At 48.3% G+C, this 26,646-nt stretch overlaps 1 protein-coding gene across 1 annotated transcript in view; it reads left to right on the plus strand.

Annotated features, from left to right (window-relative positions):
- EFCAB8 (EF-hand calcium binding domain 8) overlaps window positions 1–26,646 on the plus strand; it is a 73,897-nt gene that overhangs the window by 25,544 nt on the left and 21,707 nt on the right. Inside the window, exons 11-21 of the mRNA XM_023512257.1 lie at window positions 6,514–6,581; window positions 6,855–7,006; window positions 8,551–8,685; window positions 10,049–10,159; window positions 11,314–11,541; window positions 12,258–12,328; window positions 16,906–17,110; window positions 17,961–18,173; window positions 19,477–19,551; window positions 25,656–25,877; window positions 26,429–26,584. Of these exons, the coding sequence (XP_023368025.1) occupies window positions 6,514–6,581; window positions 6,855–7,006; window positions 8,551–8,685; window positions 10,049–10,159; window positions 11,314–11,541; window positions 12,258–12,328; window positions 16,906–17,110; window positions 17,961–18,173; window positions 19,477–19,551; window positions 25,656–25,877; window positions 26,429–26,584 (1,636 nt within the window). The remainder of the gene's footprint in view (window positions 1–6,513; window positions 6,582–6,854; window positions 7,007–8,550; window positions 8,686–10,048; window positions 10,160–11,313; window positions 11,542–12,257; window positions 12,329–16,905; window positions 17,111–17,960; window positions 18,174–19,476; window positions 19,552–25,655; window positions 25,878–26,428; window positions 26,585–26,646) is intronic.

The raw sequence follows: 26,646 nt of genomic DNA on the forward strand, positions 1-26,646 counted from the left end.
AAAAAAAAAAAAAAAAAAAAAAAAATTTCAGGTTCTTAATGTGAGAGTACAACCAACCAAATCACAATATTTGAATTTGTTAGGTAGAGTCCCTCTCGTAGCTATGTCCTGCACCCAAAAGGTGTGCCATATAACCCTACGTTGTGTCCATTCAGTGGAAGCACCCCACCCCTCTCTTCCTTCTCCCTTGTTCCTCCTCCTCTGAACTTGAATTGAAATGTGTTTTTCTCCTATATGGATGTGAATTAGATCACCCACTGGCTTCATATTAGTACTAAGTAAGTTGGATATTTGCTTTTCCATTTTTGTGATTATTATTCTTTTTAAAATTGTTGAGGATTCATTGAGGGCACAGAGAACCAGGTTACACTGATTGCATTTGTTAGGTAAAGCTCCTCTTATCCTTGTGTCCCGCCTCCAAGACATTCTTGTGATTGTTTACGGAGAAGAATAGAATGCGTTTCAACTCCATCCAGGTTCATACAAAATGTGAAGTCATCATCTTTGTTTATGGCTGAATAGTATTTCATGGTGCATATAGCAAAAGTTTGTTAATCCATTCCTGAATTGATGGGCATTTAGGTTGTTTCCACATATTGGCAATTGCAAATTGAGCTGTGATAAATAATCTAGTATATACGTCCTTCTGATAAAATGATTTTTTTTCTTCTGGGTAGATGCCTAGTAGTGGAATTGTGGGGTCAAATGGGAGATCTAATTTGAGTTCTTTGAGGATTCTCCATATTTCTTTCCAGAGAGGCTGTACTAGTTTCCAGTCTCACCAACAGTGTACAAGTATTCTACTCTCGCTACATCTGTGCCGGCACCTGCAATTTGGGGATTTTGTGATGTGGGCTAGTCTTAATGGGGTTAGGTGATACCTCAGGGTGGTTTTGATCTGCATTTCTCTGATGATTAGGGAGGATGGGCATTGTTTCATGCTTGTCAGCCATTTGCTTGTCTTCCTCAGAGAAGGTTCTGTTTATGTCTCTTGCCCAGTGATAGATGGGATCGTTTGCTCATTTTTTGTTGACTTGAGTTCTCTATCGATCCTAGTTATCAGACCTTTATCGGATTCGTAATATGCAAATATCTTTTCCCATTCTGAAGGTTATCTATTTGCTTTGATTGTTGTGTCCTTAGTTGTGCAGAAACTTTTCAGTTTAATTAAGTCCCATTTGTTAATTTTTGTTGTTGCAGTCGCCACAGAAGTCTTCTTTATAAAGTCTTTCCCCAGGCCAACATCTTCAAGAGTTTCTCCCACACTTTCTTCTAGGATTTTAATAATTTCCTACCTTAGATTTAAATCTTTTATCCAATTTTTTTTTGAGAGCATTCACTCAAGTCACTCCTGAGATAAGGCATGTGGAGGAAACTGAGGATCACAGAGGACAAGTAATCGCATTCATTCCTTCACTCAGAAAATATTTCATTAACTGCCTAATTACCATGCCCCAGCTTCTATGCTGAGTTTTGCATATAAATTGGTGGAGGAAGGAAGCCATTGGTAACAAAAGCATACACTGGGGGAAAGAATCCCTATTTAATAAATGGTGCTGGGAGAACTGGATAACCACATGTAAACTTGACCCACACCTTTCACCATTTACATTAAATTGATTCAAGATGGATAAAAGTGTGAGAACAAGGCGGGGGGGGGGGGCGCGGATCCCTTGAGCTCACTAGTTCAAGACTAGCCTGAGCAAGAGTAGTGGGCTTCTGTAGTCCCAGGTACTTGGGAGGTGAAGGCAAGAGAATTGTTTGAACCCAAGAGTCTGAGGTTGTGGAGAGCTATGACGCCAGGGCACTCTACCACTCAAAGTAAATAAATAAATAAATAAATAAAAATAAAAATCAATTATTAGGCTCAGTCACACGCCTGTAATCATAGTACTCTGGGAGGCAGGTGGATTGCATGAGCTCAGGAGTTTGAGACCAGCCTGAGCAAGAATGATAGCCCATCTCTACTAAAAAATATAGAAAAAATAGCCAGGCATGGTGGAGAACCTGTAGTCCCAGCTACATGGGAGGCTAAAGCAAGAGGATCACTTGAGCACCGAAGTCTGAGGTTGCTGTGAGCTGTGACGCCACAGTACTCTATCCAAGGTGACAGAGTGAGACTCTGTCTCAAAATAAAAACCAAATCAATTATTAGTCACAGAAGTCTATGTTCAATGTATTCTCCATGTAAAAAAATACAAACATTAAAAATAGGCTTGGTGCCCGTAGCTCAGTGGTTAGGGTGCTGGCCACAAACACTGGGGCTGACAGAACCTGGCCTGCTAAACAACAAGGACAACTACAACAGAAAAATAGCCAGGCATTGTGGGGTGCCTGTAGACCCAGCTACTTGGGAGGCTGAGGCAAGAGAATTGCTTAAGCCCAAGAGTTAGAGGTTGCTGTGAGCTGTGACGCCACAGCACTCTACTGAGGGCAACATAGTGAGACTCTGTCTCAAAAAAAATAAAAAACCCAAAAAACACTAAAAATAAGGTTGGAGTCTTATAGAGTCCCCTCCCCCCTTCTCCAACCCCCATTTTTCACCCTGTTGTCAAACCCTCACTTCTATTGTTTTAGGGTAATTTAGTCCATGAGCATTTTATGGTAGGTCCTTTCTCTAGAGGAGCCTTTCACTTGGGTTTCTCTTGCTGCCTCAAGTCTTTTGCCCTTGGTCTGTGACATTTAGTCTTGGCAGGCTGAATAAGCCCAGATGAGTCTTCCTGAGGGAACACAGACTTGAAGCTTGTGTTAGGGAGCAGCCCTGTGAGGCCACTGGGGAGACCCATGACTGTTGTGGCCCCGTCTCCGTCTGTTCCTTTCTGTCCTGGTTGTTTTCCAGAGGAAAATTCAATCCTGGTAATGATTGGTAAGACTAATTTAGTTCAGTGCTCATTTTACAGATGGGAAACCTGAGGCTTAGGGAGGGAAGGAGCTATCTTAGAGCAGACATTCGAGCAGGGCTTTTATCTCCGGCCTTGCCATAAGTCCAGATAGAGTGCTGTAGTATCATAGCTCACAGCAACCTCAAACTCTTGGGCTCAAGTGGTCCTCTTGCCTCACCCTCCTAAGTAGCTGAAACTACAGGCACCCACAACCATGCCTGACAGGGTCTCACTCTTAGAGACAGGGTCTCCCTTTTGTTCAGGCTGGTCTCAAACTCTTAAGCTCAAGTAATCCACCTGTCTTGGACTCTCAGAGTGCTAGGATTACAGGCATGAGCCACCACGCCCAACCAAGTCCAGTACCTTTTTAACCATAAAGAGTTCTGTGCACATTCCCAGCCGAGTCCTGGAACCTAGCACAGGTTGGAGGAGGGGTCTCTGGGAGGATCTGATGCGGTGAGGAGGTTTTGTTCTCGGCTGCAACACTTCGAATGGAGCCTGGTGGCAGGATTTGCTTGGAGCTGGTTTGTTTAGGTCATCACTGTGCTTTGATGGTAGCATTACTTCATGTGTGTGACCTGTGTTTCATTCAGCGTCTTGTTTTTTTGGATCCCAAGGGCAAGAGGGTCATCTCAGCAGGGCCATGAGGGCATCTGTGGGCTGGCCCTGCTGCCTTCTGCTCTCCCCACCTCCTCCTCTCTACTCCAGCTCCACCGGCCTCCTTGAGGCTCAGGCAAGTCCCTGCCCCAGGGCCTCTGCAGTATTCTCCTCTGTTTGCTTTTATTTTTAAAAAATTAACATTTTTATTACAAAAAAATTTAAATACACATAAAAATAGAGAAAGTATCACCTAGTTCCTAGTCCCAGTTAATATTTCCACAAATGTCTCAGAATATGTTCTTTTTTTCTTTTTTGTGGGAGACAGAATCCAGCTTTGTTACACAGGTTGGAATACAGTGGTATAGTCATAGTTCACTGTAGCTTTGAACACCTGGGCTCAAGTGATCCTCCTGCCTCAGCTCCCAAATAGCTGGGACTACAGTGCATGCCACCATGCTCAGCTGATTTTTGTATTTTTTTGTAGAGATGGGGTCTCATTCTCTCCTTTAGACTTGCCTCAAACTCTTGACCCCAAGCAATCCCCCTTCCTTGACCTCCCAAAGTGCTAGGATTATAGGCATCAGCTACCTTGGCTGGCCTGAGGGTATCCTCTTATAATTATTCAGAATCAAATATAAGTAAGGTTCTGGGACGTTTTGAGCAGAGGACTGGTGTGGTCTGACTATGTTGCAGGCAGAGTCTGCATGGTCAGGAGTGGTGGTAGGAAGGCCCCTGCAATGAATTAGGTTATACTGCATAGGATACTGGCCTGGAGTCTGGCAGAGAATGGAGATGGAGGGACTGGAGATACGAGGGTAGGGTGGAGATAGATTCACACACACACCTTCTTCCTTGTTGTCTGAGTGTAGTACAGCACACTGGCTGGCAGGTGGCACCATTGACCACTTGCTGATCTGTTTTTAGAGCAGCCCTTGATGAATGTGTGGGCTGACCCACATCATCTGCTCCCTCTCTTCTCCTTTTCTCATTTCTGCCTCCACCACCTGGTGGAAGCCACTGTTATCTCCCACTGGAGCTGCTTGCAGGTCTAGCGACCTCGCTGTATCTGTCCCCTCCGGCTGCTGCCCTGCACTGCAGCCATCTGCAGATCTGATCCAGCTGGGCCCTGCGTGGAGCCTCCCTCCTGGCCCACCGGGCCCCAGGCATGCTGGCCTTGCACATGCTGCTCCCTCAGTCCGAAGCTGTGCCCCCTGCCCTGTCCCAGCTCTTCTCACAGCCGGTTCCTTCTTGTCCTTCAGGTCTCAGCTTCCCTGCACCCTCCTCAGAGAGGCTGGCGAGAGCGAGTCTCCTCCAGTGTTCCTCTTGTTCCCTGGCAGGCCTTGCCATGCTTTATGGAACATCCATCTCCCTGTCTCTTTGCCCATTTACCTGCCTGTGCTGTTTCCCTCTAGAAGAGAAGTGCCGTGAGGCAAGGCTGTGCCTCCGGTAACCCTGGCAGAGGGTAGGTGCCCCTGCATCTTTGTTGAATGAGCCTGAAATAATTTCCACTAACATTTTTGTGACCATTATTCCAGAATTTTTTTTTGCATGCATGCATATAGAAGGAGGTGTATCTGGTTTGACAAGGAGTGAAATATATGTACTTCAATATGTTGTTCTTGAAGGTTTGCTTTTTAGAGGAATCCCCGTGGTTGCCCAGTGGAGAGAAGATTCAAGGGGGAACAAAACTGGAGGTTAGGAAACTAGCTGGGCTCCGCAGGATGTGAGCTCAGGGTCTACCTGGATAATGGGAGGGGCCAGGATGATGCAGCTGCCTTAGGTCCCCCAAATCCCTGTAGGTGGAGGAGCTGGGGCAGGGGCCAGTCCAGAGGCAGGCATGCTGCTGTAGAGGGCCAGGTGCCACATGGCAGGGGCCTTCAAAGTGAGTTTTGGAGGGGGAGTTGAGTAGACGGTACTGGCAGGGCAGGACACTGTGGGTGTGAGGAAAGAGCATGGGCACAGAAGGGCACAGGGTGTCCAGGTTCTTGGGCCTATGAAGGCTGCTGGACCCTGGCCTTTCTGGAATTCCTGCCTGGGTTATCCTGGCCCTTTGTCTGAATCCTGACCCCTGTAGGGGAGATGTAGTATTTTTCTTCAACCATTGTAAAGTTTATGGCTGAGGCCTTGATTACAGAAGATAGATTAACAAGAGAAAAACACATGTATTTATTTAATGTAAGTTTATGTGACATAGCGGCCTTTGGAACAGAGGACCCAAAGAAACATGGAAGCCTGTGTATTTGGATGCTAAGTTTAATGAATCCAGGATAGTCCTGAAGAAGTATAATTGGACACAGGGTCAGATCAATGTTGATAAACTGGGGAGGACAGACCTAGCAAGCCCTGTTTGTTCAGATTCTTCTCTGTGTCCCTGTGCCTTCAGTGATGAGGACGTTTCGTTCTTCTAGGTATCGGGTCGGCACCTATGGAATGAAGGTTTTATGACCTGCTTTGGGGGAGAAGGGCAATGGGGAGGTGAGAGTGGCATCTTGCTTCTATTGTCTCAAATACAAAGATGCCATATTTAGGAGTAGTATGTCCTCAACTCCATAGTACCCCATTGTTTGCTAGCTGTGTGGCCTTGGGCAAGCTCCTTGATTTCTTCTGGTGTCTTCATTCCTGGCACAGGGCCAATGCCCCCTCCTTAGGGTTATATGAAGGGTCCAGGTGACCCTGGAAAGAGCCTGAGACCAGCATGCAGCAAGGGTGTGGCACCCAGGAACTCTCTCCCCTCCCCTTCCCTTCCAGGCCCCTTTCTCTTGATTTGTGTCATGGGTGAGAAGATACCTGTCCCAGAGTAATTGATGTGAAAATCAAGTCAAGGTTGCCCTTGGAATGAGATCAAATGCTTTACAAATGTAATAAGTTGCTCTTGCTTTGGGGTTCTTTCCCCCTGTGAGGTGGGTGCCTCTTCTCTGAGCTGTTGTTTTGTGGGTGGACTTGCTTCCAGCTCCTGCCACCCCCGCTCAGTCTCAGAGGCTCCCCTAGGGCTGCAGCCAGCTCTGCAGCCCTTACCTCTTTGCTGTTGTAGGTTGCTACACTTGCATCTAAAAAAAGGGGTTCTTTGCTTTAATTACTGCCCAGACACGAACTTCGTGGGTAAGTAAGTAATCTCCATGTTACCTGGAAACTGCTGGTCCCCAGAGCTGAGAAGGCCTTGTGGTATCTGGCCTCCATCTGGCCTCCTCTCCTGCCACTCTCAGCCCTGCTCGTGGACACCTGGGATCGTGTAGGGATGGGAGGGCGGGAGGGCAGAGTGGTAGAGCCTAGTGATACCCCTACCTCGCAGGCCTGGCTGGGGCCCAGGTCTGGCCCTGGAGGAAGGGCCCCAGTGGAGGCCCTGGGTGGCTGACACCCATTTCCTGACCTCAGTGACTGGTGGCTACGACTCCTTTATCCGCCTCTGGAACCCCTTTTTCTCAAGAAAGCCTATGTTGCTGATGAAGGGACATCAGACCTCAGTGACACACATCATCGTGAGCAGCCAGAACAGCAGCATCCTCATCAGCATCTCCAAGGACAAGGTGCTGCCTTGGGGAGTCCCCCCCAAGTTCTGATGCTCTGGGTAGGACACTGGCCCTGGGGATGATGCGCCAGCTCAGCCAGCCCAGGGGAGTGATGCTGGAAGGAACAGTGTCACCTCCCTGCCTGTGGTCCTGGCCAAAGGCCTAGAAGCAGGGGCCCCGGGAGGAAGGAAGAAGAAAATGGCCAGGGATCCGAGCAGAGCTGGGTTCCCACACAGCCCAGTCTGGCTTCTTAATCTGTGTCCCTGGGTAAGTCCCTTCCCTTTTCTTTCTTTTTATTTGAGATGGAGTTTTACTTTTGTCACCCTTGGTAGAGTGCTGTGGTGTCACAGCTCACAGCAACCTCCAACTCTTGGGCTTAAGCGATTCTCTTGCCTCATCCTCCCGAGTAGCTGGGACTACAGGCGTCCACCACCACACCCAGCTGTTTTTTGGTTGTAGTTGTCATTGTTGTTTGGCAGGCCTGGGCTGGATTCAAACCTTCCAGTTCTAGTGTATGTGGCTGGCACCCTAGCCACTGAGCTACAGGTGTGGAGCCCCCTTCCCTTTTCTGAGTCTTAGGCTCCTCATCCATAGAATGGCCTATTGAGTGATTTAGAAGAGAATTGGCAGTAAGATAGATGGTGGTGTCAGGCACATAGTGGCTGTTCCCCTCCCCACACCTGCCCTCTCAGCTGCACTAGGTGCAGCCTAGCTATCAGGGCCTGCCTTGACCTTTCTCAAATGCATCAGCCTGTCACTCTGCTCCTCTGCGGCTGTCGAGGAGACAGCCCATTTACTGGGCTGCCCAGGGCACCTAGCCACCATGGAGCCCTGGTCCAGTAGCTCCAAGTCCCCTCCTTCAGGGCACAAGTTGTATTTTCTGGGACTCAATAAATAGAGAATTGTCAGGGCCCTCAGGGTCACCCAGGCTACCCTCCCCAACACATCCTTATATACATTACTGTCTGGAATTTTCTCAGCAGCCCTGAGAGCTGCCATTATCACCTCTGACAAAGGATCTGAGGTTGGGGGTGGGGGGTGGATATGGGGAAAAGATGCTGAAATCTTCACAGTCCACCATGGCAGAGGAGGTCTCTAAGAAGTGAGGACTGGAGGGACCTCCATGGGGTCTCTCTGGGGAAAGGTCCTTAACCTACATAAATGGGAGGGCTCCTCTGGGATAGGCTGGCCATTCTGGCAACTATGTTGGTCGCTACTCTCAATGTCCTAGGCTGGCTTTTCTTGAACAAGGCTGGAGGGGGAGCACAGGCAGGCCTAGGACACCTGTGCTGCCTTGGTCTCCACTCTCAGCCATGAAGTCAGCTGCCCTAGCAGGCAGAGGCGTGAGGGAAGGCTGCTGGGCAGAGCCCCCTTCCCACCTCCCACCATGTGCCTGGGTTATCCAGCATGAAAATAGCCTCTCTGTGGGAGGGTATGAGGCAGGGAGTGCGGGGATGTGACCTGCCCTGGCCTTGCTTGCAGGGGGCACCCATGAGCTCTTAGGTACCAGCCGCATCCCCAAACACCCACCCTCAGCCTCTTACCTATTTCCCACCCCCCAGAATATCCGAGTGTGGGACATGCAGGACCGTATCTGCCTCCAGTCTTTTTGCGGGAAGTTTTTTGCCCTGGGAAACTGCCCCATCACCAGCGCCTACTTCTATGGAGATGATACCCTCATCTGCAGCACCTATTCGGTGAGCGCTGCCCGGATTGGGGGGAGAAGGGGCATGGTGCAGATGGAGGGCCGGAATCTGACGGCTCCTGGGAACCAAGTGGTGGTCACGTGCCATCCCTCCTGACATTGCTGAAGCTGCTAGACAGTGGCCTGACCTCAGAGGCTCTGCCTCTTGGGGCTTCCTGCAAGACCTTCTAGGTTCCAGGCCTGTCATCCTCGCTGCTGCTGCTGCTTTCTATTCCTTTCCCCCGTCAGGACCTCCTTGGACTCTCCCTCCGGAGGCCCACCCTGACCCCTGGGCTGGTAGAGCCTTCCTTGGCACTTCTTTGGCCCCATGCCTTCCTTTGGTCACAGCCCTCAAGACTGTTCTGTCACTGTTAAATGACTATCTTTGCTGCTAAGTCATGAACTCCAGGAAAGCAGGGGCCACATCTGAGTGGCCTCTCTAGAGAAAACTGGCAGGAAGGCTGTCTGTGAGTTGGGACTAAGCTGGTACCCATGAGAGGTCTGCACTGACCCTGGAGAACAGGAGAGATGGGTAATAAGCATGAGTTGCTGCGTGTTGGGCTGGTGGTGATGGGCCTGCGACAGGATGGGGATCCAGGAAGCTGAGGCTGGTGAGCGGCCAGGGGACAGGGGAGGTACTGCCTAGGAAGGAGAAGAGAGTGTCACTTGTGGTTGGACTCCATCAAGGCCTTGTCCCTCCTGTTGGCCAGGCCACCTTGGCAGGGGACACATATGTCATCTTTGTGTACTTGGTTAGTTTTACCCTAGAGGCAGATTCCTTGAGAAGGAGGTGTGCGGGGTCCTTCTCTTTGCTGAATTCCAGATGGGCTGTCAGCGTTCATTGAATTAAATGGACCTTTGAAGTTCATTTCAGGTCATCAAATGTTATCAACCCCTATTCTTTGTTGGGAGCTGGGAATATATTAACAAACCACTGTTCCATCTCTCAAGGAACCTACAGGGTAGAAGAAAAGCACATAATTTTGGCAGAAAGTGCTATGTGATGTGATAGAGTTTTGTGCTAAGTGCTTCACAGCTTGAGGCAAGGAGTAGCCAGGGAAGGCTTCCTGGAGGGAGCACCTGTTGAGGTTTTAGCTTCTTAAAAGTTAGAAGGTGAGAGGGAACTTGGACTTGGAATTTGGGTTTTAGGAACACTAGGGTTTGGGAGGCCAACCCCAGAGAGTGGGAGCCACGAAGTGGGGATAGGGGACCAGCGGGCCTGCCATGGGCCCTAGAAGCCTTGTTGAGTTCAGGCCTGTGCACAGTCAAGATGTCTTGGTTTCCTGGAACTTTTTCCAGCCAGTCATTGAAGGGGCTCAGTCACTGAGAACAGAGCCTTCTGACTGCCCAGCTGTCTGTCCGTTTCTTTCCTACAGATTGGGATCCTAAAAGGCTACTTAAAGGCCCAGGGGCCTTTGAAAGGAGGAAAGATGACAACTCACAATGCACCCCTGTGCACTGTGCTCTACAGTAAGATCTTCAAGCAGGTGAGTGGCCCAGTGCTCGCCTCTGAGATGGGCAGGAGTGCTAGGTAGTGTAGTGCAGTCCCCCACACACTGGGACTATGTGCCTGCATCTGCAGTCAGCTCACATAGCATGTTGGGAACTCTTAGGGCTTTGATGGTGGTGCTGGGGGCAGTAGGAATATGGTCAAAAACTTAGCTCTGTGGACAGTTGGCCTGAAGTCTGATCCAAGTTCTACCAATTGGTCATTGGATCACCTGAGCCTCCCTGAGCTCAGCTGAGTGCCTTAGGTCAGTTCTGGGCAAGCAGCCTTCCTTAGGTGGAGTGTAAGAGGGAATGCTGGCTCTGGGGTGTTCTCGGTGGCTCCCAGGGCAGGTGCTGCTCTGGAGCACCACTTTCTAGGACTCTGTAGTTATGGGAAGGGAGAGGAGTGAGGCAGCAGCAGCACCCTAGTCCTGAGTCAAAATCTCTGGATTGGGCAGGGCAGCTGGGCATGTGGAATTGTTTCTGAGGTGTGTGGACAGGAAAGGCTGTCAGGACCTCTCTAATCTGGACCTCTCATCTGGCCTAGACTCTGGGCAGAGCTGGCCACATCTGCTACAGAGGCAGCCTTTGACTCCACAAGGCTGGAGCTCCTATCTCCCGGGGCTTCTCTCCTATCCTGGCTCTGGATTCTTCAATGTCTTCAAACAGCTGTTGTTTTCAAAATTTTCCCAGATTTTCTAGGAAAATGTGTAGGAGGATTGGTCTGAAATAGCCTCACCTGCTACTGTTGCTATAAGGTTAACAGCAGCAAAGTATTTCACTGAGTGGCATGATGGTCCATTGATCTCAATATTTCCCTACTTAGGGGATGGTTAGTTTATTTCCTGGGTATTTTGTTTTTTTGGTCATAATTAATGGTATTTAGTAAATGTCTTTTTTGGATTAAGGATTATTTTCTTTGGATGGATTTCTGAGTTAATGGGTCTTCACCAAATTCGTTCCTTCTGAAAGAACAGTGTCAGTTGGCACTGTCTCCTGATACAGGGCAGGGGGAGGCCTGCTTTCTAGAGTGGCTTGTGCTGAAAGTGAGTTTTCTCAGGGCATGGGGTGGGGGCCCTGGCAGGCCAGAAGCCGCCCTTGGGAAGACAGTCACTGGCCTCTCCAGCAGCCCCCAGCCGTGTGTTCCCCACAGGTGGTGAGTGGCTGCCTGCGCGGCTCAGTGAGTGTATGGGAGGTTGTGACAGGCAGGAAGATGATGGAGTTCTCGGTGTCCGGTGCCCAACACGTGGAGCTGACCACCATGTCCCTGAATGAAACAGAGCGGTGCCTGCTCACAGGTTTGCGTGATGGCACGATGAAGATGTGGAATTACAACATTGGTGAATGCCTTTTGGCCTTTCCCAACCCAGAGCATCTGGAGGTCAGTCTGGCTTGCCAGCTGGAGCCAGGGAGAGCCTCTCAAGATGCAGAGCCCAGCCCCCATGACCTTGAGATGCACTATTTTTATGCTTCCCTGAAAGGCTGTATCATACATAGGCCTGGCTCCAAACTTTCCTGAGCCTCCGTGTCCTTATGCCTAAAAAGAGGACAGGTAACAGTCCCCAGGCTTAGTAAGGCTTCTACAAATGTAGCTACTCTTGCTCTTTAAATGTGTCAGCACTTCTCATCCCACATATCAGAGCTTCTGGTTGCACTTCAGAGCCCCACATGCTCACCTGTATTTGGGAAATGACTGACAAGATTACAGGAGTCGTCCATGGGTGTGGCATAGCACAAAGCCAGCAGTCCCTTTGACATAGTCCTTTAACTAATGCAGAAAGAATATGGTACTTGGCCAAGAAGCCAGGGCCTTGAGTCCTGTTCCTATCACTTAGTAGTTATTTGACCTCAGCCACGTCACTTGTTTCCCCGTTATCCCCTAAGTAGCCCTCACGTCTACAATGGACATGCATACCTGCCCTATCTGCCTCTCCTAAATCCATCAAACAAGATAATCAGATAATCGGATGTGAAAGGACTCTGAAAAATACAGAGTAGTATCACTTCTAGGGAATTCTCTTCATTTTTGAGACATTTGACTTTTTGCTTGGCACCTTTAGGAAGATTTAGAGTTCTGTTTTCTTTCACCTTCAACAGATTACTGGGATTATCCACATGAACAAAACATTCTACGTGACAGGATGGAGTAAGAGAATCACTTATTACATGTGAGTAGAAGACTATGTGGTAGCCGGATATTCTCTTTCCAGACAGGTTCCCAATTCCCAGCTTCCCTGTTGGTTGGAACACCAAGTGGGAAGTTAGTGGTCGGTAATGACTGTGGCTTCATCTGCTTGTTCCTTCTTTCCCTGATCATTCACTGGGGCTACCATAGTCTTGGCTTTTTACTAGGTGCTAGGGATGGGGAGAGCAGGACCGTGTCTCCATCCTCCTGGAGCACCTAGCTCAGTGGGGGACTGGTTTAGTCTGTCTGGGCTACTCTAACAGAAATACCATGGTCCAGGTGGTTTATAAACAACAGAAATTTGTTTCTCACTGTTCTGGAGACTGGGAAGTCCAACATCAAGGGTGCTGGCAGATTTTGGATCTGGGGAGGGCCCACTTCCTGGTTCATAGATAGCTGTCTTCTTGCTGTAACCTGACATGGGTGGAATGGGTGAGAGATCTCTCTGGGGTCTCTTTTATAAAGGCACAAATACCTTCATGACCTCCCAAAAGCCTCACCTCCAAATACCCTCACTTTGATGATTAGGTTTCAATATATGAATTTGGGGAGCAAAATTCAGCCTATAGCATTCTACTCCTGGCTCCCCCAAATTCATGTCCTCTCTCATGCAAAATTCATTCATTCCATCCCAATACCCCAAATCTTGACTTGTTCCAACATCAACTTTAAAGTCTAAATCCAAAGTCTCATATTCTCTAAATCAAATGTGGATAAGGCTCAAGGTATGATTCATTCTGAGGCAATTTCCCCTCTAGCTTTGAACCTGTGATACCAACATATTATGTCCTTCCAAAATACAGTGGTGGGACAGGCATAGGCTAGACAAAGGAAAGAAATAGGAAAGAGGAAAAGAGTTGACAGGCAAGTCAAAACTCCATCAGAGCAAATTGTAGTAGCCCTTATATCAGAGTTCCTTTGTTGGGGTTTGGGGGCCCTGGACTGGCCAGGCCAGGTCTCTGGCCCCACCCCAGCTTATCTAGGTTCTGGATTTGGACCAGCAGGCTACCTTGCTCAGAAACAATTGCTCTTAGGTACCTGAGGGCTATTTGCTTTAGCAGAAGGGAGAGAGAGAGAAAGACAGTATTTGAGGGAATAAAACAGCGTTAGTGAGAATATATCTTAGCAGTCTTTTGTAGAGAGACGCCATGCAGGTGTTCTGCAGGCAGGAGAAGTGACAGAGTCAGAGTGAGCAGTCTGTGATAGAATGCATGCCCCCGAGCACCCGACTGCCTTTTCTTCCAGCCTCTTTTTTTTTTTTTTGGAGACAGAGCCTCAAGCTGTCACCTTGGGTAGACTGCTATAGGGTCACAGCTCACAGCAACCTCCAACTCCTGGGCTTCAGCAATTCTCTTGCCTCCGCCTCCCAAGTAGCTGGGACTACAGGTGCCTGCCACAACACGCAGCTATTTTTTGATTGCAGCCGTCATTGTTGTTTGGTGGGCCGGGCTGGATTTGAACCTGCGAGCTCAGGTGTATGTGGCTGGCGCCTGTAGCTGCTTGAGCTACAGGAACTGAGCCTCTTTTTTTTTTTTTTTGGCATCACAGCTCACAGCAACCTCCAAGTCCTAGATTTAGGCAATTCTCTTGCTTCAGCCTTCCGAGTAGCTGGGACTACAGGCACCCGCCACGACGCCTGACTATTTTTTTTATTGTAGTTTGGCAGGGGCGGGGTTTGAACACACCACCCTCTGTTTATGGGGCCGGCACCCTACTCACTGAGCCACAGATGCCTCTCCTACTTCCTTTTTAATTAAGAATTTGGTCTTTATATCTTTAGTTTCTTATGATCTTTTCTTTCTTTTTTTTTTTTAAATGTTTTTCCTCCCCCACCCCCATGATCTTTTTGAGATAGGGTCTTACTCTGTTCTCTCATCACAGCTCACTGCAACTTCTAACTCCTGGGTCCAAGTGATGCACCTGCCTCAGCCTCCTGAGCAACTGGGACTAGAGGTGCCTACTACCACACCAGCTTGCTTTTTAATTTTATTTAATTTTATTTTTTTTGGAGACAGAGTCTCACTATGTTGCCCTCAGTAGAGTGCTGTGCCATCATAGCTCACAGCAACCTCAAACTCTTGGGCTTAAGTGATTCTCTTGCCTCAGGCTCCCAAGCAGCTGGGACTACAAACAACTGCCACAACACCTAGCTATTTTTATTTTATTTTATTATTTAATTTTTTTGGAGACAGAGTCTAACTTTGTCTCCCTTAGTAGAGTGCCACAGTGTCATAGCTCACATCAACCTCAAACTCTTGGGCTCAAGTGATTCTCTTGCCTCAGCCTCCCAAGTAACTGGGACTACAAGCACCCACTACAATGCCTGGCTAATTTTAGAGACAGCGTCTCACTCTTGCTCAGGCAATCCACCCACCTCAGCCTCCTGGAGTGCTGGGATTATAGGCATGAGCTACCATGCCTGCCCTTTTAAAAATTTTTTGTAGAGATGGGGTCTCATTCTTGCTTGAGCTGGTCTTGAACTCCTGACCTCAAACAATCCTCTCACCTCGGCCTCCAAAAGTATTAGGATTTTCATTCAGCAGTCAGGAGAAAGCAAGCCTTCAATTTCCTCAGCCAAATCTCTAATTTCTTCTCTCACGAGGTCTACCCGCCACAAAATACTAGTATGCAAATGTAATTCAGCCAAGTTCTTTGCCATTTTTTAATAGGGATGGACTTTTTCTTCAATTTCCAGGAACATGTGCCTCATACTCATCAGAGACTCCATTTGAATGGTCTCTACCATCCATATTTCTACCAACATTCTGGTGTTTTTTTTGTTAATCAGGCCCAGGCCAGTTTTGAACTCACCACCTCTGGTGTGCAGGAGCAGCATGCTAACCACTTAGCTCCAGTGCCCAGTATTTTTCTACCAACATTCTGTTCAGGTTCACTGAGGACGATGTTCTCTAAGAAGACCGAGGCTTTCTCTGTAGCTGTCTTCTTTTCTCTTAGGGGCCTCACTGGAGTCTGTGCAGGGAAATGTCGGCTTTTTCTAGCATGCACCTCAAAACTGTTCTAGCTGCTACCTATTACCCAATTCTAAAGCTGCTTCCACATTTTTAGGTGTCTGTTATGGCAGCATCCTACTCTTGGCACCAATTTCTGACTTAGTTCACGCAGGCTGCTAAAACAGAACACCATAGAGTAGGTGGCTTATAACAGAAATGTATTTCTTTTCTTTTCTTTCTTTTTTTTTGAGACAGTCTCAAGCTGTTGCCTTGGATAGAGTACTGTGGTGTCATAGCTCACAGCAACCTCCAATTGGGCTCAAGCAATCCTCTTGCATCAGTTTTTTTTTTTTCTGTTTTTAGTAGAGATAGGGTCTTGCTCTTGCTCAGGCTGGTCTCGAATCTGTGAGCTCAAGCAATCCACCTGCCTTGGCCTCCCAGTGTGCTGGGATTACAGGTATGAGCCAGCACTCCAGGCCTTTTTTTTTTTTTTTTTTTTTTGAGACAGATCTCACTCTTTCCCCCTGGGTAGAAAGAATGCTGTGCTGTCATAGCTCATAGCAACCTCAAACTCCTGGGTTCAAGTGATCCTCTTGCTTCAGCCTCCTGAGTAGCTGGGACTATAGGTGCTCACAGTGCCTGGCTAGTTTTTCTATTTTTGGTAGAGACTGGGTCTACCTCTGGCTCACGCTGGTTTCAAACTCCTGAGCTCAAGCAATCCACCTGCCTTGGCCTCCCAGAGTGCTAGGATTATAGGTGTGCACCACTGTACCCGGCCAGAAATGTATTTCTTCTAGTTAGGGAGGGCGGGCAGTCCTAGATCAAAGCACTGGTAATGTCTGGAGAGGGTCTGCTTCCTGGTTCCCAGGTGGCCATCCTCTCACTGTACCCTCACCTAGTGGAAAGGACCAGGGCTCTTTCTGGGGCCTCCTTTTATAAGGGTACCAATCCAACTTATGAGCTCTGCCCTCGTAATCTAAAGACCTCCCAAAAGCCTCACCTCCAAATACATTAGATTTTAACATGAATTTTGTGGGAACACAAATGTTCAGTCTATATCAAGGAGGCAGATACTAATCAAATAACTTCATTTGTCATTAAAGTATGCTGAGTGCTGTAAAAAAGAAGCAGAGTTTCTGGGAGTGGGTGGAAACCTGATTTCTTCTTGGGAGCAGTCAGGAAAGGGTCCGCTGGGAGTGCTGCAGATGAGGAGCGATCTGAAGGGTAAGCAGAAAAGATTTCAGGGAAGTCCTGGGGGGCAGATGAGCATTCCAGACAGGACACCGTGTACCAGGTCTCTTCCTTTAAATGGGGCCTCTGCCCCTTCTTTAAGCCTTAATCCTTGCCCAGTTGTCTGACTGGGGTGACGTAGGATTCGTTATCTGTAAGGAGTTTACATTCAGGACCCAAGACGAGACCTTCAGAGTTGGCACATAGTAAGTAAGTGCTTAGAAAATGAGGCAGAGGGGCAAGGCTTCAACTAGCCCCGGCATCTGAGAGTATCCTTTCCTGAGCCACCTCCCAGAACCCTAAAGGCCTCAGTGTTTTCCCAACAGAGCATTAAAGGCTGAGCTCTCAGCTCTCCTGCCTCTGGCCATGTGCACAACAGGTTCCACCAGACCGAGCCGGTGCTCTTGTGCTACCACTGGCAGACCTACCATGCAGAAGACGTCCTGAGTATGGCCAAGTACAAGAACCAGTTCCTCGGGACCTCCTCCTACAATGGGGACATCCTCTTCTGGGACACCGACGCATTCAAGCCCATCTTTAAGTTCAATGCCTCTCAGAGCCCTTGGCCTTTGCCTCCTAGGAGGGTATGGTCAACAGGAGTGCATTCTCCACTCACCTTTCTCTCAGCTGTGGGCCAGAATTCTGTAGTTCATGGGGGCAGGGAGCACCCTGGAAGGTAAAGAAACAGTGGTGTGACTTGTTCTGGTAGGTAGTTGTTTCTATAATTATCCTCACTGGACGGATGAGACAACCAAGGCACAGAGAGGTTAAGTACCTTGCCTAAGATCACACAGCCAACAGAGGTAGATGCAAACTCAGGCAGCCTGACTACAGAGGCTGGCAGTGCTAGTCTTGTGATCATTAGTAGATTACGCATTCTTGAGGGCAGCTCACATCTTACCCACTACTGTTGCACATTTCTGCTCTGGGCTCACTGGGCTCATGATAGGGACTTGGGAAACATGTACAGTCTCTGAATTACCGTATCTTAGCAGGTTAAAGCAGGAAGGGATCTTAGGGGTCACCTCATTCAGTGGTTTTCCAAATGTGTTGGGGAGACATGCTTGGAAGGTATTGCAGGGGTGGGGATAGGGCTCTGGTGAGTGGGGCTTCCCCCCAAATAGCGTAGCTTTTAATCTATTTTTTACTTTAGTGCTTCCCTTGAGATTAAGAACAACCTCAGAAAGATTTGGAAACCACTGTCTGTTTTACAGACGGGGAGACTGAGTTCCTCATGGGAGCAGTGTCCTGCCTATGGGTACTCAGGGCATTCACATCTGGCCCAGGGGTGGGTTAATAAGCTCTGGTCTGATGCCTTTAAGGGTGCTGGGTTTCTGAGAAGCAAGCCCTGGGGTGGCTGGAGGGCGCCATAGGGTGGCTGAATCTCCCTCTAGGATGGCGGGGTACCCTAGCAGCTGCTCTTTCCTGGCACAGGTGGGAGACATGAACAAACTCCTGGTTGAGAGCCACAGGCCCACCAAACCCTGTGTAGAGGAGGAGAAATGGGCATATAAGCCCCCCAAGAAGTTCCTTGGCTCCGGCTCCAAGACTGTGACCAATGCCAACCTGAGGCGGAACCTGATGTCAGCTCCCCCAGTGATGAGACATGAGGGAGTCAAGGGGCGAGAGAGGCCTGTGTCCCAGCAGGTGGGAGTGAGAGCCTGAGCAGGGAGTGACCTCATTCTCCAGCTGTGTGTGTTCATGGGTTGTGTGTTTGTTTTATTTTGTAGGCACTTTTTCCAGAGTGCCTTTTGGTCCAAGTACTGTAGTCTGGGGTAGGGTATACCCCTGTTTTAGTCCCATTGCATTTAATCCACTCTGTTGCCTTGGGCTGGGGCGTGTCCCATCAAAGAGCATGGTAATAGCCGGGCCCCATAAAGTCTGAAAGCTTAGAGGCAGGACCCAAAGGGAATACAGCCCCGAAACCAAACTGGATATTAGATCCTGGGCTGCATTCTCTGCAAGCTCAAGTCTCCGGTCCTAGCCCAGGTTCAGAGGTGAGCCATGGAGACCAGGCTGTGAAGGTCTGAGGCCCAGACGCAGGCAAACCACATTCCTCCTCTGGGCCTTCATCTCTGCCCCAAGATTAACCCTCCCAAGAATGACTGACAGTTCTGTTTGGGGGCAGCAGGGAGGAAAAGCAGAAGCAGCTAGCTACTCTCGCTGCCCCAGGGAAAGGCCCTGGACTTCTAGTAACCAGTAGAATATTCCAGCAATGAGGCAGTCAGCTCTGGTGTGATGCCAGGGGAGCCATTCAGATCGTTCCCCAGCTAAAGTCTGATTCCCATTCCTGGAGCTGAGACTTGAATCAGAAACACCACGTTCCCCAAGCACACACGAACTGCCAGGCATAGGGCTGTCTGTGGTCTAACATGGTCTGGTAGGATGTAATTCTGCTGCAAGATGTATTCACTTTACCATAGGACACTCATGCCATCTTTGAAGTGTCAAGATCACATCACTGCTTTCAGATCTTCTAGAGCAGTGGTTCTCAACCTGTGGGTCATGACCCCTTTGGGGGTTTCCTGCATATCAGATATTTACATTATGATTCATAACAGTAGCAAAACCACAGTTGTGAAGTAGCAACAAAAATAATTTTAGGGTTGGGGGTCACCACAACATGAGGAACTGTATTAAAGGGTCACGACATTAGGAAGGTTGAGAACCACTGTTCTAGAGTAATGGGTATATATGACGTTCTGTCCTCACTTTTAATCCTCTTTCAGGACAAAGGAAGGGCGTTCCCCAAAGGCAAACTCAAGCCTTAACTCAAAATGGAGATTTCCCAGCATTTGAGAGTCTTAAAGCTCAGTACACCACCCTGCCGTGCTTTCCACAGGGCGGCATATTTACTCAGGGGTCGAGGTGGCTGTTTATTCATCTGCCTCTGATATCTCATCCCCATGGGAGCCTCATGGTGACCTGGGAGGCCCATTTTTCTTTCCAGAAACAATCCATCACTGGAGCATGCGGGCAGCCAGGCAAGTCCCGTGGCAGACAGGCTGCAGTCCCAGGGGTTAAAGTGAGAAAGGAGGAATCCAGCACATCATTGTCACCATTGCCGTTGCTGTCATCATCATCATTGTCGGTGGAGAAGGTCGGCTGTGCTCAGCCAGGGAGTGGGGTGTGAGCCAGGGAGTGGGCAGTCAGATGTGGCTGGGGGGCCTGGGCTAGGAGAGTGAGCAGTGCCCCCTTGTGCTTGGGAGTTCTGAGCTGGGAGGTAGGAGAAGTTGCATTTCTAGAATCCACTGTTAGAATGGGAGTGCATTTGAGTGGGGTGATCGGTTCCTCTCTATTCTTCTCTCCCTATCCTGTACCTTTCCCTGTGCTGACCCCAGACACCCCTTACTGTGATAGTCACTCCCCCTCCTGAGTATACACACCATGGTGGGGTTAGGGTGTAGCAGGCCTGTCCCATCACCCAGCTCAGAGACAAGGGATTTGAGAACCCCCAGAGAGGGGTCTTGATGTGGTGGAGAGCAGGGAGTGGCTGCACATTCTCTTCTTTCAGGTTCTGGATGTTCTTCCTTCCCTTTTAAAAAGTACCTTAAAAACTTTTTAAAAAGTAGTAATGCTAATTAATTATAAAAAAGAATACAAGAGTGTGTAAGGAAAAAATAAAGGTCCCCTGTGCACTGCTCACCCCACCCCATGCCACTTGCAGCAGGAACAGTCACTGCTACTTGGTTTGAGCCTTTGTGCATTTTTTTTAGACCAGTGATATAAAATGATAGGAATATCCTGCCCTTTGCTTTTTAATTTATGTACATATCATGGATGTACTTTCATGTTGGTAGTTTCGATTCATCTTAGATTTTTACCTTATTCTTTTTAATAATTCCATGGTGCCACATACTTTGGGTATATCATGAATTATTAAGGCAGTCTTATACTGATAGACATACAGGTTAGTTCCAGTTTTTAGCTTTTAGGGGCAGCTCTGCATTGAACAGCCTTGTACACACATTTTGGCGCACTAGTATGAGTGTACTGAAAGAATGGATTCTGGGAAGCAGAATTGCCAGCAGACCCTGTCTCTTTAAATCTGTGAATCCATAATAGATGGCTCAAGTCCTGACCTTTTGGATTGGACACCTAGGGCTGTCAGGGCACAGGCATTTACTGTAAGCCAGTCACTGGGGAGGGAGCTATGAGCAAAAGACACCCCAAGTTCCCACCCTCCGGGAGCTGCCATTCTAGTTGGGGCAAGGCAGACAATTAACCAGCAAATAAAATAAAGGGCAGTCACAGAGCTCGGGTAGAGTAGAAACCAAGAAAGCTGGGAAGAGGGTGAGAAGAGTGGGCCTGGGAGGTGGAGATAGTGTTGCTGTTTTTAGAGGCTGGTCTGGGAGAGCTCCACAGAGGAGGTGGCTGGAAGGAAGTGAGGAAATATGGCCTGCGGTTATGAACCCTTGCCAACTACTGTGGAGCTAGTCTAGAGGCTGAGGCAAGAGGATTTCTTTCTCTTTTTTTTGAGACAGAGCCTCAAGCTATCCCCCTGGGTAGAGTGCTGTGGCATCACAGCTCACAGCAACCTCCAACTCCTGGGCTGAAGTGAGTCTCCTGCCTCCGCTCCCAAGTAGCTGGGACTACAGGCACCCGCCACAACGCCTGGCTATTTTTTTTGGTTGTAGCCATCATTGTTGTTTGGAGGGACCAGGCTGGATTTGAACCTGCCACTTCAGATGTATGTGGCTGGCGCCTTAGCCACTTGAGCCACAGGCACCGAGCCAAGAGGATTTCTTGAGCCCAAGTGTTTGAGGTTGCTGTGAGCTAGGATGCCACAACACTCTACCCAGGGCAACAGAATGAGACTCTGTCTTTTTTTTTTTGGGCACAGTTTTTGGCCGGGGCTGGGTTTGAACCCAGAGCCCTCCGGTATATGGGGCCAGAGCCCTACTCCTTTCAACCACAGGCACTACCCCGAGACTCTGTCTAAAAAGAAAAAAATCATTGCAGCAAGCATCCTTAGATATACATTTTGGACCTCTTATCTATTTCCCGGGTGTAAAACTCCAGGACTAGAAACATGCTCCTAGAAAGCTTTCCATGTGTTCCATTTCAGTCTAATAATAACACCTGTAGCAGCTAATATTTATTGAGCTCTTCATATCTGGTGGGCACTGAGCTTAGTGGTTTACATGTATTATTTTAATTTTATCCTTCCAACAGTCCTGGGAAGTAAATACTATTATTATTACTCCTAATTTATGCATAAAGAAACAAGGATAATGAGGCGAAGTGACCTGCTTAAGATTCTCGGTGCCGGAAAGTGGCAGCACCAGGGCCTGATTCTAGGTCTGTCTGTTTTTGAAGTCCAGGTTCTTTTAACTATTTGTACAATTGGGAATTCCTTGGACTTTTTCCTGGCCTGATGATCTGTGTGTAATAAGGATTATATCAATATCATGAATTTTAATCAGATTATTGAGAATCGCACGCAAGTGATTGAATGTCTATTGGTGAAATGTCAGGGGGTGGGGTGGTAGAGTAGTGTGTATGTGTCTGCCAGTCACTGTCTAAGGCTGGCCTCCTACTGATGCTCACCCTCACCCTGACTGCAAAGTGCACTGTCTCTCACCCCCACTACTCCTTAAGCAGTGAAGCCTCTTGTCTCTGGAAGGCTGAGCAACAGAGTGAAGCATTTCAGGCTGGTGCCCTGGAGAGAGCTGTTGGGTCATCCCTGGTCCCAGCCTTTCTTTAATGAATGAGGGGATTAGGTTGGATGGACTGGAGCAAAGATACCTGGAGGCGTCTTACCTGTCCCATCTTCCTTTCCAGCCCCAGCACTTCTGTCTGGCCATCTCAGAAGACAGTGGGGGTATGGTTGAAAGAATTCTAGGAAGGGGTCAAGGATAAGGATCCAGGCGCAGCTGTGCCCTGGTAGTCTGTGTAGATGGAGCACCTGCCCTGACACCCAGGGCTTACATCTTAGGAAGAAAATATATGGGCTCTGGGAGGAATTTGTAGGTCAAGCATCACAGCCTATGATGTATGCAGCAACATTGAGGGTTGTTTTGGAGGCAAGGTAAACCTTAAAGTGAATAGGTGTTTCCACCTAAGGAATAATAATACATAAACTAGACACTTTGGAGGCATTCCTGGACTTGGGGTTAGTTAGGTGGATTAGCATTTAAAATAAATTCACTCTGGTCCCTACAAATAAATTGCATATATATCCCCTAATAGATGTTAAGCAGAAAGCACTTATCTCCTTAAAAAGAGTAGCCCTTGGCTCAGCCCCTGTAGTTCAAGCGGCTAATGCACTAGCCACATACACCAGAGCTGGCAGGTTCGAATCCAGCCCGGGCCTGCCAAACAATGACAACTACACCCAAAAAATAGCCGGGTGTTGTGGTGGGCGCCTGTAGTCCCAGCTACTTGGGAGGCTGAGGCAAGAGAATCGCTTAAGCCCAGGAGTTGGAGCTTGCTGTGAGCTGTGATGCCACAGCACTCTACCCAGGGCAACAGCTTGAGGATCTGTCTCAAAAAAAAGAGTATCCCCAACACAATCTTAGAAAACAGTAGAGTAGGTGATTATTAGACCTTTTGGGCCAGTGGATCCTTATTTTGGAAGTGTTACAGGCTTCTGTAAATGGATTTAAGGTCCCCTTCCACTGGGCATTCTTCTATTGTGAAACTACCTGGTAAAGAGAAGCTTGAGTTTCTAATGCACTTTCTCAGCTTTATTGGAGCTGGTTTTATACTATGGTCATCCTTTTAACTCCCTTCATGACTGATTCTCTGAGAGCCAGAGGACTCTGATTTGAATGCTCAGTGGAAGAACATCTGTTATCTTCAAATGTCTTACCCTGTGGCTCCCTGTAGGAGAGAGGTAGAGAGGAGAGAGGCAAGGACTCACGCCATTCCAGTGAGCTGATCACTTCCTTAGGCTCTTGACCTGACCTCTCAAAAAAACGGGATCTGCCACTGGGAGAGGACCCTGCCTTGTAGTTGGCTGTCAGAAACACATTGTCCATATAGACAGGTGTACCACCATTTAGTTGGAGTGGAGCTGGTCAGAGGAAGGGGAAACTTGAAATAGTTTGGCATTTTGTTGGCAGCCCCCTTCACCTGTGGCTATAAAATGAACAGATATTTTGGGATGTGGTGATTGGTTATTATTGGATAATAAAATTATAAGGTTGCACACGATCTAAACAAGGCTTTTGTGGTCAGCAAAAGCTGTTGTTGATTGAATGATGAAAAGGTTCAGGTGCAGGCTGTGTTCAAGATGTCAGCCATTGAGGTTTGTCACTCCCCTGCAAGTGTGCAGCCCTCCCTTAGATCAGGTCATTCATTTTCCTCCAGAACGGAGCTGGAATCCATCTCTTTGAACTTTGTCTAATTTCACATGATGGAGAGTGATGGAGGCTGGATTAGGTGACTAATCCATTTGAAATGCAGGTAAAACATTTTAGCCAAAGAAGAATTAGCTGAACTTCAAAAAATGACCTTAATTGGGAGGCAGGGGCAGGACAATTCCTTGAGGCCAAGCGTTCAACAGCCTGGGCAACATAGTAAGATCTGGTCTGTACCAAAAAAAAAAAAGAAAAAAAAACAAAACAAAAACATTAGCTGGGTGTGGTGGCTCACGCCTAATCCTAGCACTGTGGGAGGCCAAGGCAGGTGCATTGCTTGAGCTCAGGAGTTTGAGACCAGCCTGAGCAAGACCAAGACCCTGTCTGTACTAAAAATAGAAAAACAAGCTGGGTATTGTAGCAGCACCTGTAGTCCCAGCTACTTCAGAGGCTGAAGCAAGAAAATCACTTGAGCCCAAGAGTTTGAGGTTGCTGTGAACTATAATGATGCTATGACACTCTACCCAGGGCAACAGAGTGAGACTCTGTCTCAATAACCCCCCGCTCCCCAACAAACAAACAAATAAACAAGCAAAAACCCCAGCTAGACATAGTGGTGTGTGCTTGTTAGTCGCAGGTACTCCCTCAAGAGGTTGAGACAGGAGAATCCCTTGAGCTCAGTTCAAGTACAGACGGGGCAACGTGGCAAGACCTCATCTCTCATGACTTGTCTGGTCTCAGGCCATGGCTTCAGTTTGCTCTGCCACGGGGCTCCCCTCTACTGGCCTCTGTGGCTGAGCCAAGTGTGATGCTCTGCCTCAGTGTTTATGAAGGACATTGGTTTATGGTTTTCTTTTTTGTAGTGTCATTATATGGCTTTGGTATCAGGGTAATGCTGACCCACAAAATGAATTAGGAAGTGTTACCTCTTCAGAATTTTGGAAAATTTTGAGAAGGATTGGTATTCTTCTTTAAGTGTTTGGTAGACTTTACCAGTGAAACCATCAGGTTCTGGTTTTTGACCCTGGCACCTGGGCTGATGGGGACTCAGTTGAGTATCTTATTTTGGACTTCTTTGAAAATAAGAATAATGAAGATTTGTTTGATGTTGTTGGTAACATGTTTTGGGGACATATAAACTATCTGACCCTTAAGTTCTGAGTTAGCAGCAGCGAGGAAGCCTCTGATTTCTGCTTCCCAGCCTGGTTTGCTAGAACATAGTGACGGTGCTGTCAGCTTCATGCAGGGTGCTAGACAGGAAACTCTCTTCCATGCTTGCCACACAGAGTAACTTCCCACTGTGGCCCCCACATGGGCCACAACAGTGGCATGTAAGACAGAAGTGTGCAAAGGGGGGACTTAGCAAAGGGTGTAATTAAAGTGAGACTTGGACAAGAATTTGATTAAAATGCTTTCTTGATGATTGGCTGGAATTGTGGCTATTTCACTAAAAAGGTATAAGAGGAATACGTTCCTTCTTTAAATCACTTTGAGTTGAGTTAAAGGTCTTAAAAAATCTTGTTTGAGCCTTATGTCAAATCAAATTTGTGTGTCTTCATTCAATAAACATTTATTGGCCATTTCTTCTGTGTCAGGTAATGTTGTATTAATAGCTACTGAGGATAAAGTAGTGAATAAAAAAGACACAAATCACTGCCCTTTAGTCGCATAACCCAGTAGGATGTTCCTTGTCACCAGCTGGGTAGGGAAGAAGGAATACCATTATAGTTCTCATTGGGTACCCAGGAAATTGGGGGACCAGTGGGCGTGGTGACTTTCCCGGGTCCCCCCACCCTGCTGAGCCAGGCCCACCTCTCTCCCACAGATCATCTTCCTGCAGACCAGACCTTGCCTGCCGCACACGGCTACCCTGCTGAGCAGCTGCAGCAATGGCTACATCTATGCCTGGTCCATCCATACGCAAGGAGGCCTATTGGGGAGGTTCCCCGTGGACCTCAAAGACGATGGAGATACTGTCGTGGGTGCCATGGCCACTGACAAAAATGACTGGATCCTCATCACAGGGGACTGCAAAGGACAAATCAAGGTGAGAAAAAGTTGGCATTAAGAATAAGTGGCTAAGGCCAGCCAAACTTTGGCCACCTCTTTGCTGCACAGGGCGCTTGCCTAGTTCCTGCTTTCTCTGGGTACTGGTTTCATTTACAAAGTGATGGGGAGGCGGGGGGGAGAAATCCTCTCCTGCTCTGGACGCTGGGAGAAATGAGTGAGGGCTTGGTGTGAAAGGCCCCCCCAGGAAGCCTTCCCCAGGAAATCCTGTGCTCTGTCCTCTGACTCCCTCATCTCCAGCTAATCTATGCGGCTAATCTGTGACCAGCTGTTTGAGGAAGTGCTTGGTGGTAAGACAGGAGGCAGGAGTATCTTGTCCTCCAGCCATTTGTGCCTTCTCTACTTACTAGCCAAGGCGTCTGGTCTAGATCTTAGCCCACCTAAGATCCTGGGCTTAGGTGTCACAGAGGTGGAAGTAAGAGCTGCCCCCAAAGTAAAGAGGAAGTCTTGGGGGAGCCCACAGAGTGAGGTGAGGTGAGGTGGGGTCTGGGTTGAGGGGTGCTGGGCCACTAACCTACGTTTTGTGCCTAGATCTGGGACATTAAGGATTACTGCGTATTCTCTGACCAGCTGGCCTCCCAATTCAGTGGGGGTCAGGACAGCTCTAAAACAGAGAACAAGTTTCGGGTCTTAATTCCTCCACAACCTGGGATCAATGTCTCCTACACTCCCTCGGATGACACAGAGGTAGGAAGATTACTGGACAGTTGCTCAAAGTGCCTCTAAGTCCCACTAACGCGCTCAGGCTG

The sequence above is a fragment of the Otolemur garnettii genome, unplaced genomic scaffold, assembly GCF_000181295.1.
Source record: "Otolemur garnettii isolate 467f Iridium unplaced genomic scaffold, OtoGar3 scaffold00025, whole genome shotgun sequence".
NCBI lineage: Eukaryota > Metazoa > Chordata > Mammalia > Primates > Galagidae > Otolemur > Otolemur garnettii.